General features: G+C 40.2%; 1 protein-coding gene across 1 annotated transcript; it reads right to left on the reverse strand.

Annotated features, from left to right (window-relative positions):
* Positions 1 to 8,263: 8,263 nt before the first annotated feature.
* Positions 8,264 to 11,730, reverse strand: chmp1b (charged multivesicular body protein 1B). Its single transcript, XM_079813774.1, has 8 exons — positions 11,497 to 11,730; positions 10,811 to 10,908; positions 10,262 to 10,408; positions 10,105 to 10,173; positions 9,897 to 10,004; positions 9,764 to 9,807; positions 9,140 to 9,212; positions 8,264 to 9,065 (listed from the first exon to the last, which is right to left on the reverse strand). Exons 1-8 carry the CDS (start codon positions 11,510 to 11,512, stop codon positions 9,021 to 9,023), a joined length of 600 nt encoding a protein of 199 aa, XP_079669900.1. The 5' UTR covers positions 11,513 to 11,730; the 3' UTR covers positions 8,264 to 9,020.
* Between the last annotated feature and the right edge of the window lie 7,135 nt (positions 11,731 to 18,865).

Consider the following 18,865-nt stretch of genomic DNA (forward strand, 5'->3'; position numbering starts at 1 on the left):
AGGTCTGTTACACATGCGCCCCCTACAGCACTGGCTGAATCGCCACGTTCCAGCTCATGCATGGCTCTCGGGCCGATTGCAAATCAAGGTAGACCACAGCTGTGTGTTGGCTCTGGCTCCTTGGAAAAATCCCGTCTGGTACCAGACGGGCGTGAGTGTGGGCACTGTTACGAAGTGGAAAGTTATCTCGACAGATGCATCACGAGGGCAGGCCAGTCTCCGGTCTCTGGTCAGACTCGGAGAGGAGCCTTTACATAAACTGTCTAGAGATGAAAGCGGTCACGCTATCGCTAAGAGCTTTCCTTCCGTACATAAAGCACCACCATGTCCTGGTCCGAACGGACAGCAGGTCGGTGGTAGCCTATATAAATCGCCAGGGCGGTCTGAAATCTATCAATCTGCACACAATGGCGGAAGAAGTCCTAATATGGGCAGAGCACAACCTGAGCTCGCTGAGAGCGACCCATGTGCCAGGCATTCTGAATCTGGGTCCGGACATGCTGTCCAGGGGCAAAGTGTCCCCTGCAGAGTGGTCTCATCACCCACATACAATTCAGACAATTGGGGCAGGTTTGGAGAGGCAAAAGTGGATATTTTCGCCTCACAAGACAATGCTCAATGCCGAATATATTTCTCCAAGCACAAGGATGCGTTGGCCCACGAATGGCCCAACCTTCCTCTTTATGCTTTTCCCCCAATCTCAATGTTACCTCAGGTCATAGAGAGGATTAGGGAGAGCAAATGCGCTGTGCTTTTAATAGGCCCGCTTTGGAGAAATCAACCTTGGTTCTCACTACTGAGTCAGATGTCAGATACAGATTCGTGGCCAATCCCGCTGAGGAGAGACCTCCTCATGCAGGCGGAACGGCAGATCTGGCATCCCCGTTCCGATCTATGGGCGCTTCATGTCTGGCCCATCAACGGGTACATGAGAACCTCTCTGAAAATGTATTGAATACTATTACTGAAGCTAGAGCCCCCGCGACCAGGCGGCTCTATTCAGGCAAATGGTCAGTCTTTTCGGACTGGTGTAAAGCGCGAAGTCTGACCCCACATGATTGTGAGGTGTGAGAAGTGCTTACATTTTTACAAGAGCTTCTGGACGTGGGTTGTTCCCCCTCCACACTCAAAGTTTATGTGGCCGCTATAGCAGCATATCACATTCAAGTGAACGGACTGTCACTGGGAAAGAACGATCTCATTGTTCGCTTCCTTAAAGGGGCTAGAAGGCTTCACCCACCTCGCCCCCCTTCAGTCCCTATATGGGACCTGTCCAGGGTCCTGGATGCCATGAAGAGCTCTGCATTTGAGCCTCTGCATTCGGTGAGCTTAAAGCTCCTGTCACTAAATACCGCTTTTCTGCTGGCGATCGCGTCAGTTAAGCGAGTGGGAGATCTGCACGCGCTCTCTGTGAGCGTCTCGTGTCTGGAATTTGGGCCAAGCGACTCCAAAGTCGTCCTCAAACCAAGGCATGGATATGTACCTAAAGTGCTTTCAACTCCGTTCAGAGCACAGGTCTTTTCACTCTCAGCACTTTCATCACCGATAGATGAAGAAGATGCTAATTTGCTCTGTCCTGTCAGAGCGCTGAGAATATACATAGAGCGTTCTGCTGCTTACAGGCAAACTGAACAGCTCTTTGTATGCTTTGGCGGCCGCACCCGAGGGTGCGCGGTTACAAAGCAGACCTTGTCACGTTGGATAGTGCATGCTATCTCACTGGCCTATGAGTCTAAAGATCTCAACTGCCCTTTAGGCATCAAAGCCCATTCTACTAGAGGCATGGCCTCTTCGTGGGCTTGGTCTACTGGCATTTCTCTGAATGATATCTGTGCGGCGGGAGGCTGGGCCTCCCCGTCCACTTTTATCAGATTCTATAATTTAGATGTTCCGGCCTTACAAGCTGGGCTTCTTGCTGTGTAAACAGATTTAACCCCTTAAGGCTCAAGAAAGTCCAGTCTGGGTTAAATATTGTATAAGTCATAGCACATTCCTTATACGGCTATTATCTGGCCATTCATTATTCCTGGCCCGACTATGTCTGGTCTATACATTATATTATTAAACGTTTATGGTGTTCATTCTCATTAAGGGCCCGACTCAGGTCTGGCTCATTTTGGGACTTCTTGATATCATATTACGGGCCCACCTAGGTTGGCCTGGGTTTGGTGTCGTCGGCTTTAGAGCCGTTAAGCAAGCACGGCGTTTTGCATTGGTCCCCCATAAGCGTTTAGCAAACGCAATACGAGAGTACTCTCGTAAGGGAGCGCTTCGGTTACTAACGTAACCTCGGTTCCCTAAGATGAGGGAACGAGTATTGCGTTTGCTTGCCGTGCTTGCTTACTTGCTCAGGAGTCGCTTCAGTCGATTAATCTGACTAACCTTGCGAGACAGGGTCTTATACACCCTTGGCTATGCAAATTCTGTTGCCCCTTGTGGCGGGAATTTAGAAGGACCTGATTGGTCCGTCCCGCCCCGCTGTCTCACCATAGGTTGCTGCAGTTGCAGCGGCACAGCCAATCAGCACGCAGCTGCTTCCTGCTGAGAGCTGTGCAGCTGCACTGCGTGTACATGGTATTTTTGGATAAAAATTTTGCTTTAATATCTCGAGGAAAGGAATTTACCCCATAAGCTTTTAGCAAACGCAATACTCGTTCCCTCATCTTAGGGAACCGAGGTTACGTTAGTAACCGAAGAGTTTTATCAGCTGAAAAAGGTGCTCTGCTGAAAACGTCAAACGACTTTTTTTCAGTTTGCCTGTTATGATGAATCCGCAGTAGTGTTACTATATCTTCACAGATAGTTTGTTTCTGTATTGATTCTGTAAATGTCGATACAATGTAAAGTATTTGCTCTGGCTCTTGTTTTAAAGTATTTTGTTCCGTTATTATACTGCTTGTTTTAATCTGTTGACGTTGTAGGCCTACAGTAGCCTACAAGCAGGATGTGGCGGCCCCTCCTCCACTGTGATTGGGCGGCTGGGCGAAAATTGACAGTGATGAGCGCTGCGTTTTACTCAAAAGTTGAAAATTTTTCAACTCTCGGCGAGCAGTAAAAAACGCTGAACGCTCAGTGTTTGAGCGTGAAATACTTGCACAGCGCCTCATGGCGTTCTAAAAACGCTGCGCTCCTCCCATTGAAAACAACTGAATACGCCTGCCGCGTGAAAACACTTTGGTGGACACACAGCCTAAGGTTGATTTAAAGGATGGAATGTTGAATTTTTATATTTTCAATTTAAAGATTGCACAAGGAGTGTTTCTTTGTTTGATGTACATATGTCCTTGGTGCGGAGTAATTTTTTCTATACAAAAATCGAGTTTTATATTTTTATATAAAGAAATATTGCTCATAATGAATGTGTATTTTCATACCAAACAAGTGTTAAGATGTTATCACATTGGAGACTAATAGAGCTGTTTTATTTAATTGTATGTTTGATATATTAAAATTTAAATACTCACTTAAATAGTCACTTGGTTTTTCGAAAGATATAGCCTAATTGAATCTAAGAAAAAATAAGTATTTTCAATATTTACATTAGATCAACATTAAATTAATACACTGGGTGAGTGGGATTAATCACCATAAAGTGTTAAATAGCCTATGCAACGGGGAGCGCAGGGCACAACCTAAAACGCGGGGTTAGTTGTAACATGTTTTAACCCTTTCCACACATGCCAGAATGAAGAAACTTAGTGTATTTCCTAGTTGCCATATCAACATTATTTAGAAAAAAAATTGCGCCAAAATTATAAGAATCTCTGGAAGATATTACTGACCATTTATTTAACCATAGCAAAAGTAATTTTCTGTTTTTTGTGTTTATTTAAAATAAGACAAATCCGATATTATTATAATCTTATATCTGTTATTTAACAGTTGAGATCCTTCTTTAATGCTGATCTAACCAGCAGAAGACACGAGCCGCGATTTAAAGGTCCCGTTCTTCGTGTTTTTTTGAAGCTTTGATTGTGTTTACAGTGTGCAATATAACATGTGTTCATGTTTCGTGTGTAAAAAAACAGTATTTTTCACACTATTTACTTATCTGTATACCGCTGTTTCCACTGTCCTAAAAACGGCTGGTGATTTCCTTGTTCTATGAAGTCCCTCCTTCAGAAACACGTAACGAGTTCTGATTGTGCAAGCGGTTCCTGTGCTGTAATTCGACCACAGCTTAGCGCACGTGAAAGCGGTTCCTGTGTTGTAATTTGACAGCAGCTTAGCGCACGTTGGAAAGGTCACGCCTCTTAACGGAGAGATGTATGCGTTCAATAATCTCTACAGCGTCCCTGGGAAAGCCAAACAAAGGTGATTTGACTCCTGGATGAAAATAACAGCGTCTCGATGACATGGCGATAAACACACTCAACGCAACAGTTCCTTTTCTCCACGCGACTGTCCGCTTCTCCACGTGGGACAGCAACAAGACCGCGCCCCCTTTTTCGCGTTTCTTTGTGGGCGGAGGTTAGTCTGTTCTACTGCTCTACTGACGTAATTAAAGAAGGAAGTACCAGGATGTAGTCCAAGCCAGCCGTTCGCTGTAGGCTTTGAAAGGGAACTTCTGTTAAATAAAATATCTCGCTTGGCATTGAACTTTGAGCTTTATAATTTTACAGGTATTATTTATGCTCTAACAGCAACATTACACACTAACTAAAGTTTGAACAATGGAATCGCGAAGAAGGGGACCTTTAAATCCCAGTTGTGCAGGTGGGGTGCTGCGTTACAATGAGCCCCTATTAGAAATATGCCATGATATTCTATACTTTTATGAATTCTTTTGAGAAACAACGAGAAAAGGGTAAATAATGACTGAGTCAATGTTCAGATATTATTATTATTATGTTTTGAACTATGCTGTATAGCTGTATTTAGCGATGGGTTTGTAGTCAAACTAAAAAATGCTTATATTTTTAATGACATTATTTTATTTAAAAAATTTAATAATTGTATTTTGTTGACAAAATATTGACATGTTGTCACATTTCACTTCCATTCTTTTGGGGTAAATCAAGAAAAAAGTATACACTGTATTAATGAAACAAAACCACATAATTGTACTAGACATGTGTGCAATTAATGTGGGAAAAAATAAATACTCTGGACCCCAAGTAGATTTACACAAACTGAGAAAGTCAAAAAAGCGTTAGGTTGTGCCCCGCTCTCCCCTACATTTTTCAACACCTTGAGTGATTAAAATGAAACACTAACACAGTGTTTGTAAAATAAACACTTCCGTCAATGTTGTTTTAACACTAGCAAAGATGGACCTGTATGTTCACCCGGAAAGTGATTAATTTAACACCCATGGTGACAAATCTCCCAACATATTTTTGCTGTTAACACCCTCACTGCATTTGCCATTACATTCAGTTTTTGGTACAACTTAGCCCTTCAAACTCCTCATGAGACATTGTGGATGAAGTGCAGAGGGACAGCAGGTCAGGGGAGTTACCAGCAAACAATTCTCGCCTGGGAATGTGGTCACTATGACAATCACCTCAGATTACCGTAAGATATAGACGGAACAGGGAGAGATTTAATAACCACTGTCCAAGAACCAAACAGAAGGATGATCTCATGGTTAATAAGGGAAACGGCTTTAGGAATCAGTCCGATGGATGGATGGATGGATGGATGGATGGATGGATGGATGGTTTAACAGATAAATGGATGGTGTCATGTCTAGATGAATGTTAACAATGTTTTTGAGTAATTGACTCATCATTAAAGAAACACAGAACACACAACAGTCTTCCCAGAGGATAAACACACAGAGCTAATGTCTCACGAGAAATTATGGTTGCTAACAACCATTCTTTTGACACACACACACACACACACACACACACACACACACACACACACACACACACACACACGTTGGGTTTTCATGTTTTACTGGGATATTCCATGTTTTTTATACTGTACAAACTGTAGCCTATATTATATCCCCTAATAAGATAATCTTCTATTCTTCTCCCTGTAACTGAAACACTTTTGAAGTAGGTTTTAAAAATAGGTCAGAGTTGAACAGTTGTTATTTAAATATACACAACTTCACAAATTAAGTATTTGTTTAAAAAGTATTGTATCAGTCAAAGGTCAAGTATTAAGTCAAATAGAAAAAAATTACTAAGAATAACAAAATATTCTAGAAAATTATGATATAACACAAATATAATAGTGAATACATATTTAATATTATAAATCATTCAAAATAATATTCAACAGTTATACCTCATAGTCACTAAACATTTGTATATAATAGATTATGTGACAAAACTGTATGTATGTATGAACCTGCTTGTATGTGTGAAACAAATTCCCTGACTCACCTTCAGCTGTTCCTCTTCAGGATCCCAAAAAAATTCTAGAACGTTGGTCCATATTACATCCTTATGCTCATCAAGAGAAACACAAAATGTGTTTCTGATCTTCATACTAGTCTAAAAATGTACAGTTCTCTTTCTGAACCTTGGGTAAATGGAATAATACCATGATCAGTCAAACTATCTCTCTTTCTCATCTATAGAGTAGAAGACACTCCAGCAAAAAGGCGGGGTATGAAGGAGCAGGGCAGGAGAGAATGGGAGGAGACAAATGAGAGTTGGCAACATATATTAGTGACATTTTCATGTACAGTACATATAAGTGTGTATATAAATATATATTTATTTATACACCGATCAGGCATAACATTATGAAGTGAATAACACTGATTATCTCTTCATCACAGCACCTGTTAGTGGGTGGGATATATTAGGCAGCAAGTGAACATTTTGTCCTCAAAGTTGATGTGTTTGAAGCAGGACAAATGGGCAAGCGTAAGGATTTGAGCGAGTTTGACAAGGGCCCAATTGTGATGGGTCAGAGCATCTCCAAAACTGCAGCTCTTGTGGGGTGTTCCCTGTCTGCAGTGGTCAGTATCTATCAAAAGGTGAACTGGCGACAGGGTCAAAAAGAGCTCAAGAAGTTAATGCTGGTTCTGATAGAAAGGTGTCAGAATACACGGTGCATCGTAGTTTGTTGCATATGGGGCTGCATAGCCGCAGACCAGTCAGGGTGCCCATGCTGACCTCTGTCCACTGCCGAAAGTGGCACAGTGGGCATCAGAACTGGACCACGGAGCAATGGAAGAAGGTGGCCTAGTCTGATGAATCACATTTTACATCACGTGGATGGCTGGGTGCGTGTGCGGCGCTTACCTGGGGATCTCATGACACCAGGATGCACTATGGGAAGAAGGCAAGCTGGCGGAGGCAGTGTGATGCTTTGGGCAATGTTCTGCTGGGAAACCTTGGGTCCTGCCATCCATGTGGATGTTACTTTGACACGTACCACTTACCTAAGCATTGTTGCAGACCATATACACCCTTTCATGAAAACAATATTCCCTGGTGGCTGTGGCCTCTTTCAGCAGATAATGCGCCCTGCTACAAAGCAAAAATGGTTTGAGGAGAACAATGAGTTTGAGGTGTTGATTTGGCCCCCAAATTCTCCAGATCTCAATCCAATCGAGCATCTGTGGAATGAACAAACAAGCCTGATCCATGGAGACCCCACCTCGCAACTTACAGGACTTAAAGGATCTGCTGCTAACATCTTGGTGCCAGATACCACAGCACACCTTCAAGGGTCTAGTGGAGTCCATGCCTCGAAGGGTCAGGGCTGTTTTGGCAGCAAAAGGGGGACCAACACAATATTAGGTCATAATGTTATGCATGATTGGTGTATATATATAAAATTAGGCACATTAGGATTTTCACAAACAAAATTTAAGCCAGTTATTTAAATATTTTGCTGTAGTGTCAGTAGGAAGATCAATTAAGGCATGTGCGTATCTTTTCTTTTGCACGAAAATAATACTCTGATCTGTCATCTACTAGAATAAATGACTCCAGGTGCACACACATAAAATCAGACGAGACACCAAAGGGAAATTATGTGAATATATAAATTGTTTTTGGTTTTTGAGCAGCACATTTCTCCTTGGACTCATGAACCAGTGCACCAGTAACAGCTGCTCAGCCTGCTAACTCTGAACCCAACGGACCAATCAAAACCTATCACTCTTCTAACTCTTGAGCCCAATGGACCAAATCAAAACCCTGTCCTGTTGTAACTCTAGGCCCAACAGGCCAATCAGGCATTGTACCAAGTCTGAAAACTAGTATTATAATGCCAAAAGATGCTAATTCTCTCTAGGAAAAAAAAAAGATTTTCCCAATACATTATTTACAGTCCAAAACATAGAAATTTGCAAAATGTTTATTTATATACACACAAACATTTATTCTCATCTGAACCAGCTGATTGAGATGTAAATTGCCGAACTTTTTTTTTTTTTTGTACATTTCGGATGAACCAAAATAGAAAAAGATTTCTGTAAAGACTTAGGGCTGATAAATTGGGGATTTTTCTGCCTTGGACAAAATGAAAAGATTTTATTCAAATCATCCTCTTGATCACATGCATTTTAAGATACAAATTTCCACAATCCACTGAAGCAGAGGCAAAACGTGTCTATGCAGAAAGAAAAAACGTCACCATTTTTACCCAACAGCTGTCAGATACCAACGCTTGTATAGGTTAATGTAGCTACATTGGCATAAAATGTATGTGAGAGACAAGCAAGTATTTAAAACATGAACTTAAATAAAATGAGAAATATTACAAAGAAATGTTCCAAGCAATATTATAATCTTTAAACCAATTATTATGGACTGAGGGAGAGCAGGACCCCAGAACAATCCTAATGACAGCAGCGTTACCATATAACATGTCTAATTCAGTTTTCAACGCGTCCTTAGTTTGGTTTCAGCGTGTTATAGTGGATAAGGAAAGCTGCACACCCTCACATATATGCACAAACCCCTCAACTGCATAAAAGGAACTAAAGACAACTGGCACAATGAGGCCAATATTTCCAGGGGTCAATAAACAGGTGATATGTTTCTCATACACTCTCACATACACAGTCTCTCTCTCACACACACACACACGGTTCCTCCTTAAACCTGGTCTCGGAGTTTGGCCAGTCTCTGAGAGAGCTCATCCTATGGTGAGAAAGATAAAACCAATATAGTACATATAAATTAAATGTTTGTATTCATGTGCATGTGCTAAATACCTGTTCTGCAGATGCTACGCTGGTTCCCACTGAACCCATTTGACCTTGAGGAAGCTCCATATTGAGGTCCAGCCTAAACACACAAGTAGAGACATATTGTTTTAATATGAAATTGTCATAAATTATTTTTTACAAAGATATAATTTACTGTGTAGGTATCAATAAAGCGTGTCTAATTGATTTAAGTATTTATTAAATCATAGATATATGATCTGATATATGATACATAGTAGTATAAATAATAATAAGAATACAAATACATTGGCTTAAATAAAAAAATAACAAACTGTTCAAACTTCAAAGGTTTGGGATTTGCAATAAATTAATTTGATCATGTGACACTGAAGACTGGAGTAATGGCTGCTTTGCCATTACAGGAATACATTACATTTTAAAATATATTCAAAAAGATAACAGTTATTTTCAATTGTAATATACAACATTACTGTATTTAAATCAAATAAATGCAGACTTGTTGAGCATAAGAGACTTCTTTCAAAAAACATTTAGAACAAAAAGATTGTACCACGCCCAATCTTTTAAACGGAAGAGTGAGTATCAAAGTATTTACTCATAAATAATAATAGTTAAAAAAAAGATTCTCAGCATTTAAAATGTTCTTACCCGGCCTCGTCTGCCATTTCCAACATCAGAGAATCGACTTGACCCTAAAACACACCAGTGTCAGCAAAGACAAAACAACTATGTCAGTATATTTATGGCCTAGTATGTGCTAGTATGTGAGTGCATGTCTGACCTGTGGTGTGGTCAGTGTTGTGGTACTGCTCATAGTGTCCTCCATTTGAGCCGTCTGTACGTCCAGAGTTTCAAACTGGCGCTCAAACTTATCCATCAGACCTGAAATCTGAACACAGAAAATAAATATAGAGCCAATAACATAAAGACAAATCAGGGCACTACAGCTGTTTATGTCAAAGTGAAGTCTTCCTCTCTCTCCCTCTCACCTTCTCAAGGTTCATGCTCTTCAGGGTTGCATCCATACCCTTCACAACCCCAGCCATAGACTTGGTGACCTGGAGAATAAAAGTCGAAAGTTAACTATTGAATATTGGATAAATACTTGAGCATATCTGGTTTAAAGGGAGAAAGCCATTCGTGTACCTTGTTCATGGTGACAGCCGTCTGTACTCGTGCAGCCACCGCATCCACTCTTGCACTCATTCTGAGGAAGTTCACTGATTGGTTCTTCTGGCGGATGGCATTTTCTGCATGTATCCGTGCAACCTCCATATTGCCCTTCTGGATTGCCTAAGTAACCAAAACAGAAGCAGTGAGCTTCGTAAAATCACATCACCGTTGCCCAATTATGTGCTATAATTATGGTACATTTACTGACAAAATAGATACTGTTAAATGTGGTTACTCAACAACATACTCACACGAAAACACTTAAGTAAGTTTTGGCCAGATATTTTGACATTTATATCAGTATAATTTTTGACAATGTATATACTTTTACTTAAGTCTAATTTATCAGTATGTTCTACTATGCAGATAGAAAATATCCAGACAGAAAAACAATACGCATAAAGCAGCTCAGAAATGTTCAGTTGGGTGAAGATGCTATTGCACAGGTCAAGATTACTTCCTATCCTATGGATGGAGTCTCTAAATGCCTTTCAATAGATGTTTTTTTTGTTTGTTGTTTACCTTTTTGACCTTGACCTTCTCTGCCTTCTCTTCTTTGTCGCATTTTTTGGAGCTCCGTTGAAGTTCTTTGGCTGCAAACTTGAGGTTAAACAACTGCTCTGAAGTCAAAAGTCAAGGATTTTTTTAAAAATGGAATCACCATGTTAGCTACCTTTAATAATATGCACAATACAAGCCTAAACAATGTAACGTAACAATGCCGAATACAATACAAAACAATGTAGACCGACACCGTCTCGAAACTAAACAAACTAGTCTGACAGGCTGGATTGAGTTTACCCAGATATAACATATAGGTGGCGACATTACGTAAATCTACGTCACAGTCATACCTGGCGGATTTGACGATGTTTTAGAGCACGAAACTATCAAAATAAGCACTTCATAAACGAAAAAACATATACACGGTGAGTTCACCGACTCGTTTGGTGTATCGATTTAAATAGTCTTTAACACTAGAAGCCATAATTAACTCTATAAACCAATCTCTACCTCCAGTGACGCGAAAAGAAATCCTAAAAGTGCGATTAGACTTAACGGCTAAAATGTGACCCAATATATACTTGTATACAACAAAATGTTGCCAAGGCCGAGTTCTACCCTTAAATTACTCTCAGTAAAAGGGTTTACGGTCCCAGCGACAGTGAATCTGGATAGGGCCCGACCCCTCCGGTCCGCTAGGATACTCTCCATGTTCGACATAATGATCCGGTTTTATGCTCCTGTTTCCACTTGAGGAAATGTGACGATTAGACGGGAATAGCTTTCAGTCTTGTTTTGTTCCCCTGAGCTCTTCGTGTGGATCAGTAACTGTCCTCGATCTGTTTGTTGTAATTTCCCTGTATTCACTTCCGGCTTCTACAAAAACAACTGGAGTGATGTCACAGTCATGCGCTCAAGTCAGCGACTGCGGTGATGTCACGACTCTGGCAAAACAGCGAACGACACCCATATACTGTGACTGATTGTACCGCTAAAGGTGTCAATAAAAATTTCCTTGACTTTATATGGAAAAAACAGGTCTAATAAGCTTAAAAAAGCTATAATTTCCAATAGTAGAAGTGATGGGGGACTAGAAGTGTTAAATTATCATAATATTATTAATGTGTTTAAAATAAACTGGCTTAAAAGATGTATAATAAATCCAAAATCTATATGTTTTTTTATTCCTAATTATATCTTTAATAAAATTGGAAGCCTACCTTTTATCTTAAAATGTAATTATATGTATAATAAACTCCCGGTTAAATTATCTAATTTTCATCAACAGTCTCTTCTTGCTTGGAAATTGTGCTACATCCTCAATTTTCACACCGCATAAAGAACTTCTGTGGAATAATATGAATATAACCATTAGAAACAAATCTATCTTTCCCCTAATTGGTTCAATAGAGGTTTCATTTATATACTTTCTTTATTTGATAAATCTGGTACTATCTTATCCTATGAAAGCTTTATGACTGTTCATGACTTCCCTATTCCTTTTAAAGAATAATACCGTGATTAAGGCTATTCCCTCTGGTCTAGTGCAACTGGTTAAGAGCCACATTTTGTACAACCAGAAAGATAAAAAGGAGTCGGCTTTGTTATTGGATGGCATTAGCATTTATGATAAGAAATGTAATAATAAACATATTCGACAAATTTTTCAGAAAACAGACCAAATTCGTCCTAGAGGCAGATCTCATTGGGCTGCCCTAATCGACAATATAGACTGGAGAAAAGCATGGCTGTTAGCATATAAATATTTTATTCCTAATAAGACCAAAGAAGTCCACTTTAAAATATTACATAAGATATACCCGGTTAATTTAACAATATCCAAATATGTTGATATTCTTAGTACTTGCTCATTTTGTGGACATGAAGATGAAACATTGATACATTTATTCTATTCTTGTGATTTGGTTCAAAAGTTTTGGTCTAATTTATATTCCCATTTAAATAAAACTCCCATTAATACAAAATATTTTAATTGGAAAGATGTTATTTGTTATTACACTGACTCCAACAAATCTAAAGAATATATTTTCAATTTTTTTAGCTCACTTCCAACTTTTTCACATTTTTTAATCGAGGTAGACTCGCTGCTTAAATCTTTTAGATTAACTAGCAATAAAAAATGTGATCGATTCCTAAAACAATATGAACAATTATTTTGTAATGAATTTGATGTTCAAGTTTAACCAGCTTTCTCATGTATTGACAACCCCCCCCCCCCTTTTAATTTAAATTTAATTTATTTATTTTATTTTATTTTCTTATATTGTCCCTTGTCTTTATATGTCCTTTTCATATGTATGTAAAGTTTTTTTTAATGCTTCCTTTAGATATTTGACTCTACATACAAATGTCTTTTATGTCTTAACTCTAATGTTCTCCTGAAGGTATTTGTATATTTGTACGGTTCATGAATAAAAAATAAAAATAAAAAAAAGACACCCATATACTGTATGTACATATATATATATATATACAGTGAGGAAAATAAGTATGTGAACACCCTGCTATTTTACAAGTTCTCCCACTTAGAAATCATGGAGGGGTCTGAAATTGTCATCGTAGGTGCATGTCCACTGTGAGAGACATAATCTAAAAAAAAAAATCCAGAAATCACAATGTATGATTTTTTAACTATATATTTGTATGATACAGCTGCAAATAAGTATTTGAACACCTGTCTATCAGCTAGAATGCTGACCCTTCAAATACCTGTTAGTCTGCCTTTAAAATGTCCACCTCCACTCCATTTATTATCCTAAATTAGATGCACCTGTTTGAGGTCGTTAGCTGCATAAAGACACCTGTCCACCCCATACAATCAGTAAGAATCCAACTACTAACATGGCCAAGACCAAAGAGCTGTTCAAAGACACTAGAGACAAAATTGTACACCTCCACAAGGCTGGAAAGGGCTATGGGGAAATTGCCAAGCAGCTTGGTGAAAAAACGTCCACTGTTGGAGAAATCATTAGAAAATGGAAGAAGCTAAACATGACTGTCAATCTTCCTCGGACTGGGGCTCCATGCAAGATCTCACCTCGTGGGGTCTCAATGATCCTAAGAAAGGTGAGAAATCAGCCCAGAACTACACAGGAGGAGCTGGTCAATGACCTGAAAAGAGCTGGGACCACCATTTCCAAGGTTACTGTTGGTAATACACTAAGACGTCATGGTTTGAAATCATGCATGGCACGGAAGGTTCCCCTGCTGATATAACCAGCACATGTCCAGGCCCGTCTTAAGTTTGCCAATGACCATTTGGATGATCCAGAGGAGTCATGGGAGAAAATCATGTGGTCAGATGAGACCAAAATATAACTTTTTGGTCAGAATTCCACTAAACGTGTTTGGAGGAAGAAGAATGATGAGCACCATCCTTCCCTCAGTTAGAGCATTGAAGATGGGTCGAGGCTGGGTCTTTCAACATGAAAATGACCCGAAGCACACAGCCAGGATAACCAAGGAGTGGCTCTGTAAGAAGCATATCAAGGTTCTGGCTTGTAAACCCAATAGAGAATCTTTGGAGGGAGCTCAAACTCCGTGTTTCTCAGCGACAGGCCAGAAACCTGACTTATCTAGAGAAAATCTGTGTGGAGGAGTGGGCCAAAATCCCTCCTGCAGTGTGTGCAAACCTGGTGAAAAACTACAGGAAACGTTTGACCTCTGTAATTGCAAACAAAGGCTACTGTACCAAATATTAACATTGATTTTCTCAGGTGTTCAAATACTTATTTGCAGCTGTATCATACAAATAAATAGTTAAAAAATCATACATTGTGATTTCTGGATTTTTTTTTTTTAGATTATGTCTCTCACAGTGGACATGCACCTACGATGACAATTTCAGACCCCTCCATGATTTCTAAGTGGGAGAACTTGCAAAATAGCAGGGTGTTCAAATACTTATTTTCCTCACTGTATACAGAATGCAGAATCAGTGAAAATGCGAATCATTTTAAACAAAATAAGAGGTATCATACAAAATACGTTTTTATTTAGTACTGTCATGAATAACACTTTACATAAAAGATGTTTATAGCTAGTCCACAGGACAAACAAAATAGCCTACCCTTGATTCTTAATACTGTGTGTCTGGATGAATCATGGCTATTTTTTTGTTTATATATATATACATACAGTGTTGGGGTAACGCATTACAAGTAATTTGAGTTACGTAATCATTACTTTTTTCAAGTAACTAGTAAAGTAACGCATTACTTTTAAATTTACAACAAAATATCCAAGTTTTTTCAAATATGTAACGCAAGTTCCTTTGTTTTCCCGTTTATTGACTGACAGCTCTCCTGTCCCCATGTTGAGAAAAATTGGGAGTAAGTGCAGACTCTGCAGAGGCATTTTTGTGTGAACATGGTGGTTATTGTTGTTCTAGACTAAATGTGAGCAGGCATTTGCAGATATCACTTGCTCTAAAAAAAGATTCAGTATTCCTCAAAATGAATAAAATCAGAGAAATGCAAAATCCGAATAATACGCAAACCTCCAATAATTAAATATATTTAAAAAACTAATATTTTTATGCATTTAATCTCACTTTATTGACCAGTGTACTTGCTGTTAACATTCGATGATTTAGTTAAAGCATAAGCAAAAATTACTTTAGATTTTTTGTTTTTATTAATGAAGTAAATGTTTTCCTTTCTTCTCCTGCATCCTATTCTTCTGGGCCCGTATTCATAAAGATTCTAAAAGTCCTCTCAGAAAACTCCTAATTTAGCTTAAAAACTTTTACGTAGGAGCTATTCGGGACCGATCTGAGAGCAACTCTGAGCAAGGAAAATACAAAAACTTTGATCTTAGTGAAGAGGCGGGGCTGACCCCGTTGCTACGTATGACACAGTCTTTTGAAGACTCTGATTGGTTGGTTGTCCAAAAAGGGGAAAAAGGAGTGCTTTTAAGTATAGGGTCACTTTGAATTTACAAGCGCAAATTGTCCTATTTTACCGTTCTCTCACTCACACACACACACACACACACACACACACACACACACACACACACACACACACACACACACACACACACACACACACACACACACACACACACACACACACACACACACACACACACACACACACACACACACACACACACACACACACACACACACACACACACACACACACACACACACACACACACACACACACACACACACACACACACACACACACACTATATATATATATGTACACTGAAAAATTAAATTAAGCATCATTAATTTGTGCTCGTTTAAATAATTTACATTTAGTTTTTTATTTTAATTTTAAAAAATGAATTGGTTTTATGGGAATTGCATGTGTTTTTGTTTAAATTGAGATCAAATAAATTGATTGCGACCACTTACGATACATTTTTTTAGTAAATTCAACAAATCCTTTTTTTCAGTGTATATAAATCCTTTTATTATTTACCATGCTGTTAATTTCCTATAAGGTATTTGATTGGCTTAGAATTATAAACATTGTTCCACTCTTTCCAATTACACTGATTGCTGGCATGTCTATTTAATTGGTGGTTTGAAAGTTGGGTTTAATGCAACAAACATGATCCCTGCACGATCTAATCTATAGCGTCTTATTAAGTCACTGTTATCCATTGTCTGCATCACATTTCTTCTCCCTCTTCGTCTTTCTGCCATTTTCTCCGCTGCTAAAGAAACTCTTAAGCCTCTTAAAAGTCCTCATCTGTGCTCTTAACAAATTTGACCTTAAGACCTCTTTTAAGGGTTAAGATGCTTTCTGAATTACTTTTTTCTTTACTAGGATTTTTTAGTTAATTTTAAGAGCAAACGCCCACATTTCTTAGAATTTTCTTAGAATTTTGTCACTAGGAGCTACTCTTTGCATTAAGATTCTTTATGAATACGGGCCCTGAAATCCAGAATGGCAGCACAGCAGAAAGGTTTATTTGAACTGCGCCCTCTACTGTACAGGGGTGAATTTACATTACCTTCAGCCTTATTTAAATTTTGGTATGAGAGGGCCTTTACATTTACCCAAAATAGGCAAACTTTTTTTGTTATAAAACAAACAAACAAGCCCAGCCCAGCCCAGCCCAGCCCAGGTGAGAAAAATAACACACGTTACTTTTCTTAACAAGTAGATGGGATGCACATCTAAAATGTGTAATTTAATGCAAAGCTGCATTTCCACCAGATTGATGATCCTATGTGAACTGTGGTACCAAGTTACCAACTTACAGTGGGACCTTGGCGGAGATCCATATCCTTTGTCCACACACACTTCTGGGTGTCCCAGTCCTGCCACAGTCAGCAGCAGAGAGTCGGCTTGGCCCTGACTTCATCCTACTCCAAATGCAACAACAGCCTGGACCGATGAAATGGCACCATCAGGTTCATGGGAAGGAAACAGAAGTGGCTGGTCGCCTAGAGTCTAGACAACAGTGAAACAGGGACAAACCAGTCAACTATGTTGACAATGAATTATGAGTGCACTTCGCCTACACCAACTAATGACTCCAATATCCTCCCGAATATCCCGGAAAAAATCAGTTGGTGCTTCAGTGACAAATTCGCTCAGAGAAGCTGTCAATCACAGCTGTCAATCATGACGTCACACCCCAATTTTTATAGCATCAAATAACTAACTAAAACAAAAAAACCCTTGAACTTACATCAGCGTGATAAAAACGACCTAAAATGACAGAAACCATCTTTGGGAAAAATTATTTGAAGTGTAATTTGATTGTTATTGTGTCTCACGTCACATTAGAATACATGGAGGGGCTGTATTTATGAGCTATACTGTTCTCTTTCAAACATAGCTCGGTATCTCACATATGGGAACGCCCCCAGGCGTGATAGACTATGGAAGCACCAATTACACCACGTCTGTCCGAAGGATGGACCAATCACAGCTCATACAAGGAGCCCACCCTCTCCCTATATATATTGCTGTGATCCCCGAAAACGGCATTCTTGTTCTCTTCCCCGTGAAGACTTTCCTTTAGCACCTGTCCTGCTTCAGTTCACAAACGTACCGTCAAGGTAGACGTTGCCGAACGCAGTGCAGACTAAATCTGTTGTGGATTTCTACTCGTTACTGAGTCATTTTCTTATTGTAGCTAACGCGTTAAGGCGAGCTAAACTTCATTTACTCACCATGTCGAAGGTGTCCAAGACCGCAGCGGAGAAAGAGGCCTCTTCGCGCTCGTGTCCGGCAGCATGCGGTTTCATGATCTCAGGCAGGGATTCGCATCTGATGTGCATCGCATGCATGGGTGTCAAGCACGCTCAGGCTGCACTGGCGGATGCGGAGAGTTGCGCGCACTGTCGTGTAATGCCGGCCAGGGTCTTAGAGAGAAGGCGTTGTGTGGCCGCTTCTTCTAAAGAGGATCCGGTTCTCTCTTCCGTCCCTCCTTCTACAAAGGTGATCCCGTCCTCTTCCACGCAGAATCCTTCCTCTTGGGGGGAGATTATGGACGTAGATTCACCTATGCTGCTTTTCGATCAGCTACTCGCAGAAGGCGATGAGGGGGAGGGAGACGAGGAGGAGGATGAGGAGATGTTAGCTCGCCTCCTCCGTGATGAGCCGGATGATGAGGAAGATGATGCAATCCTGTCTGCGGCGCAAGCGTCAAGGCCAGTGAGCGTGCTAAGCGGCGACATGGCGTCAACGGTCGTAGACTGCGACCTAGTGGAAGTTTGCAAACGTGCAGCGACCAAGCTTGGCATCGACTGGCCCGTAACTCCTGGGGATCCAGGAGTTGAACGGGATATCTATGACGGGAAAAGGCTCCCTGCTCGCCTTCCACCGGCGAAACAACTTCTTCCCGCGTTGCCAGCGTGTGTAGCGGAGATGAAGCGATCGTGGGACAAGCCCTTTTCTCACCGGGTGCCCGTCAAGGGTTACTCGTCACTCGATGTGAGTGAAATGGAAGGGCTAGGGCTTTCTAACCCCCCCACGGTCGAGCAGTCAGTGGCCCACCACCTGCATCCAAACAGGCGGACCACTCTCTCATCTGCCAGTCCCTCCCTCCCGGGAAAAATGGAACGCTTCACCGCTTCCA

Source organism: Gobio gobio, assembly GCF_949357685.1.
Source record: "Gobio gobio genome assembly, chromosome: 4".
NCBI classification, from domain to species: domain Eukaryota; kingdom Metazoa; phylum Chordata; class Actinopteri; order Cypriniformes; family Gobionidae; genus Gobio; species Gobio gobio.

Excerpts from the sequence above, each read along its gene's own strand:
- chmp1b (XM_079813774.1), bottom strand. Across the intron at positions 10,005-10,104 it reads AGAGCATGAACCTTGAGAAG|ATTTCAGGTCTGATGGATAA; the intron begins GTGAGAGGGAGA and ends TTCTGTGTTCAG. Across the intron at positions 9,808-9,896 it reads CAACACTGACCACACCACAG|GGTCAAGTCGATTCTCTGAT; the intron begins GTCAGACATGCA and ends GGTGTGTTTTAG.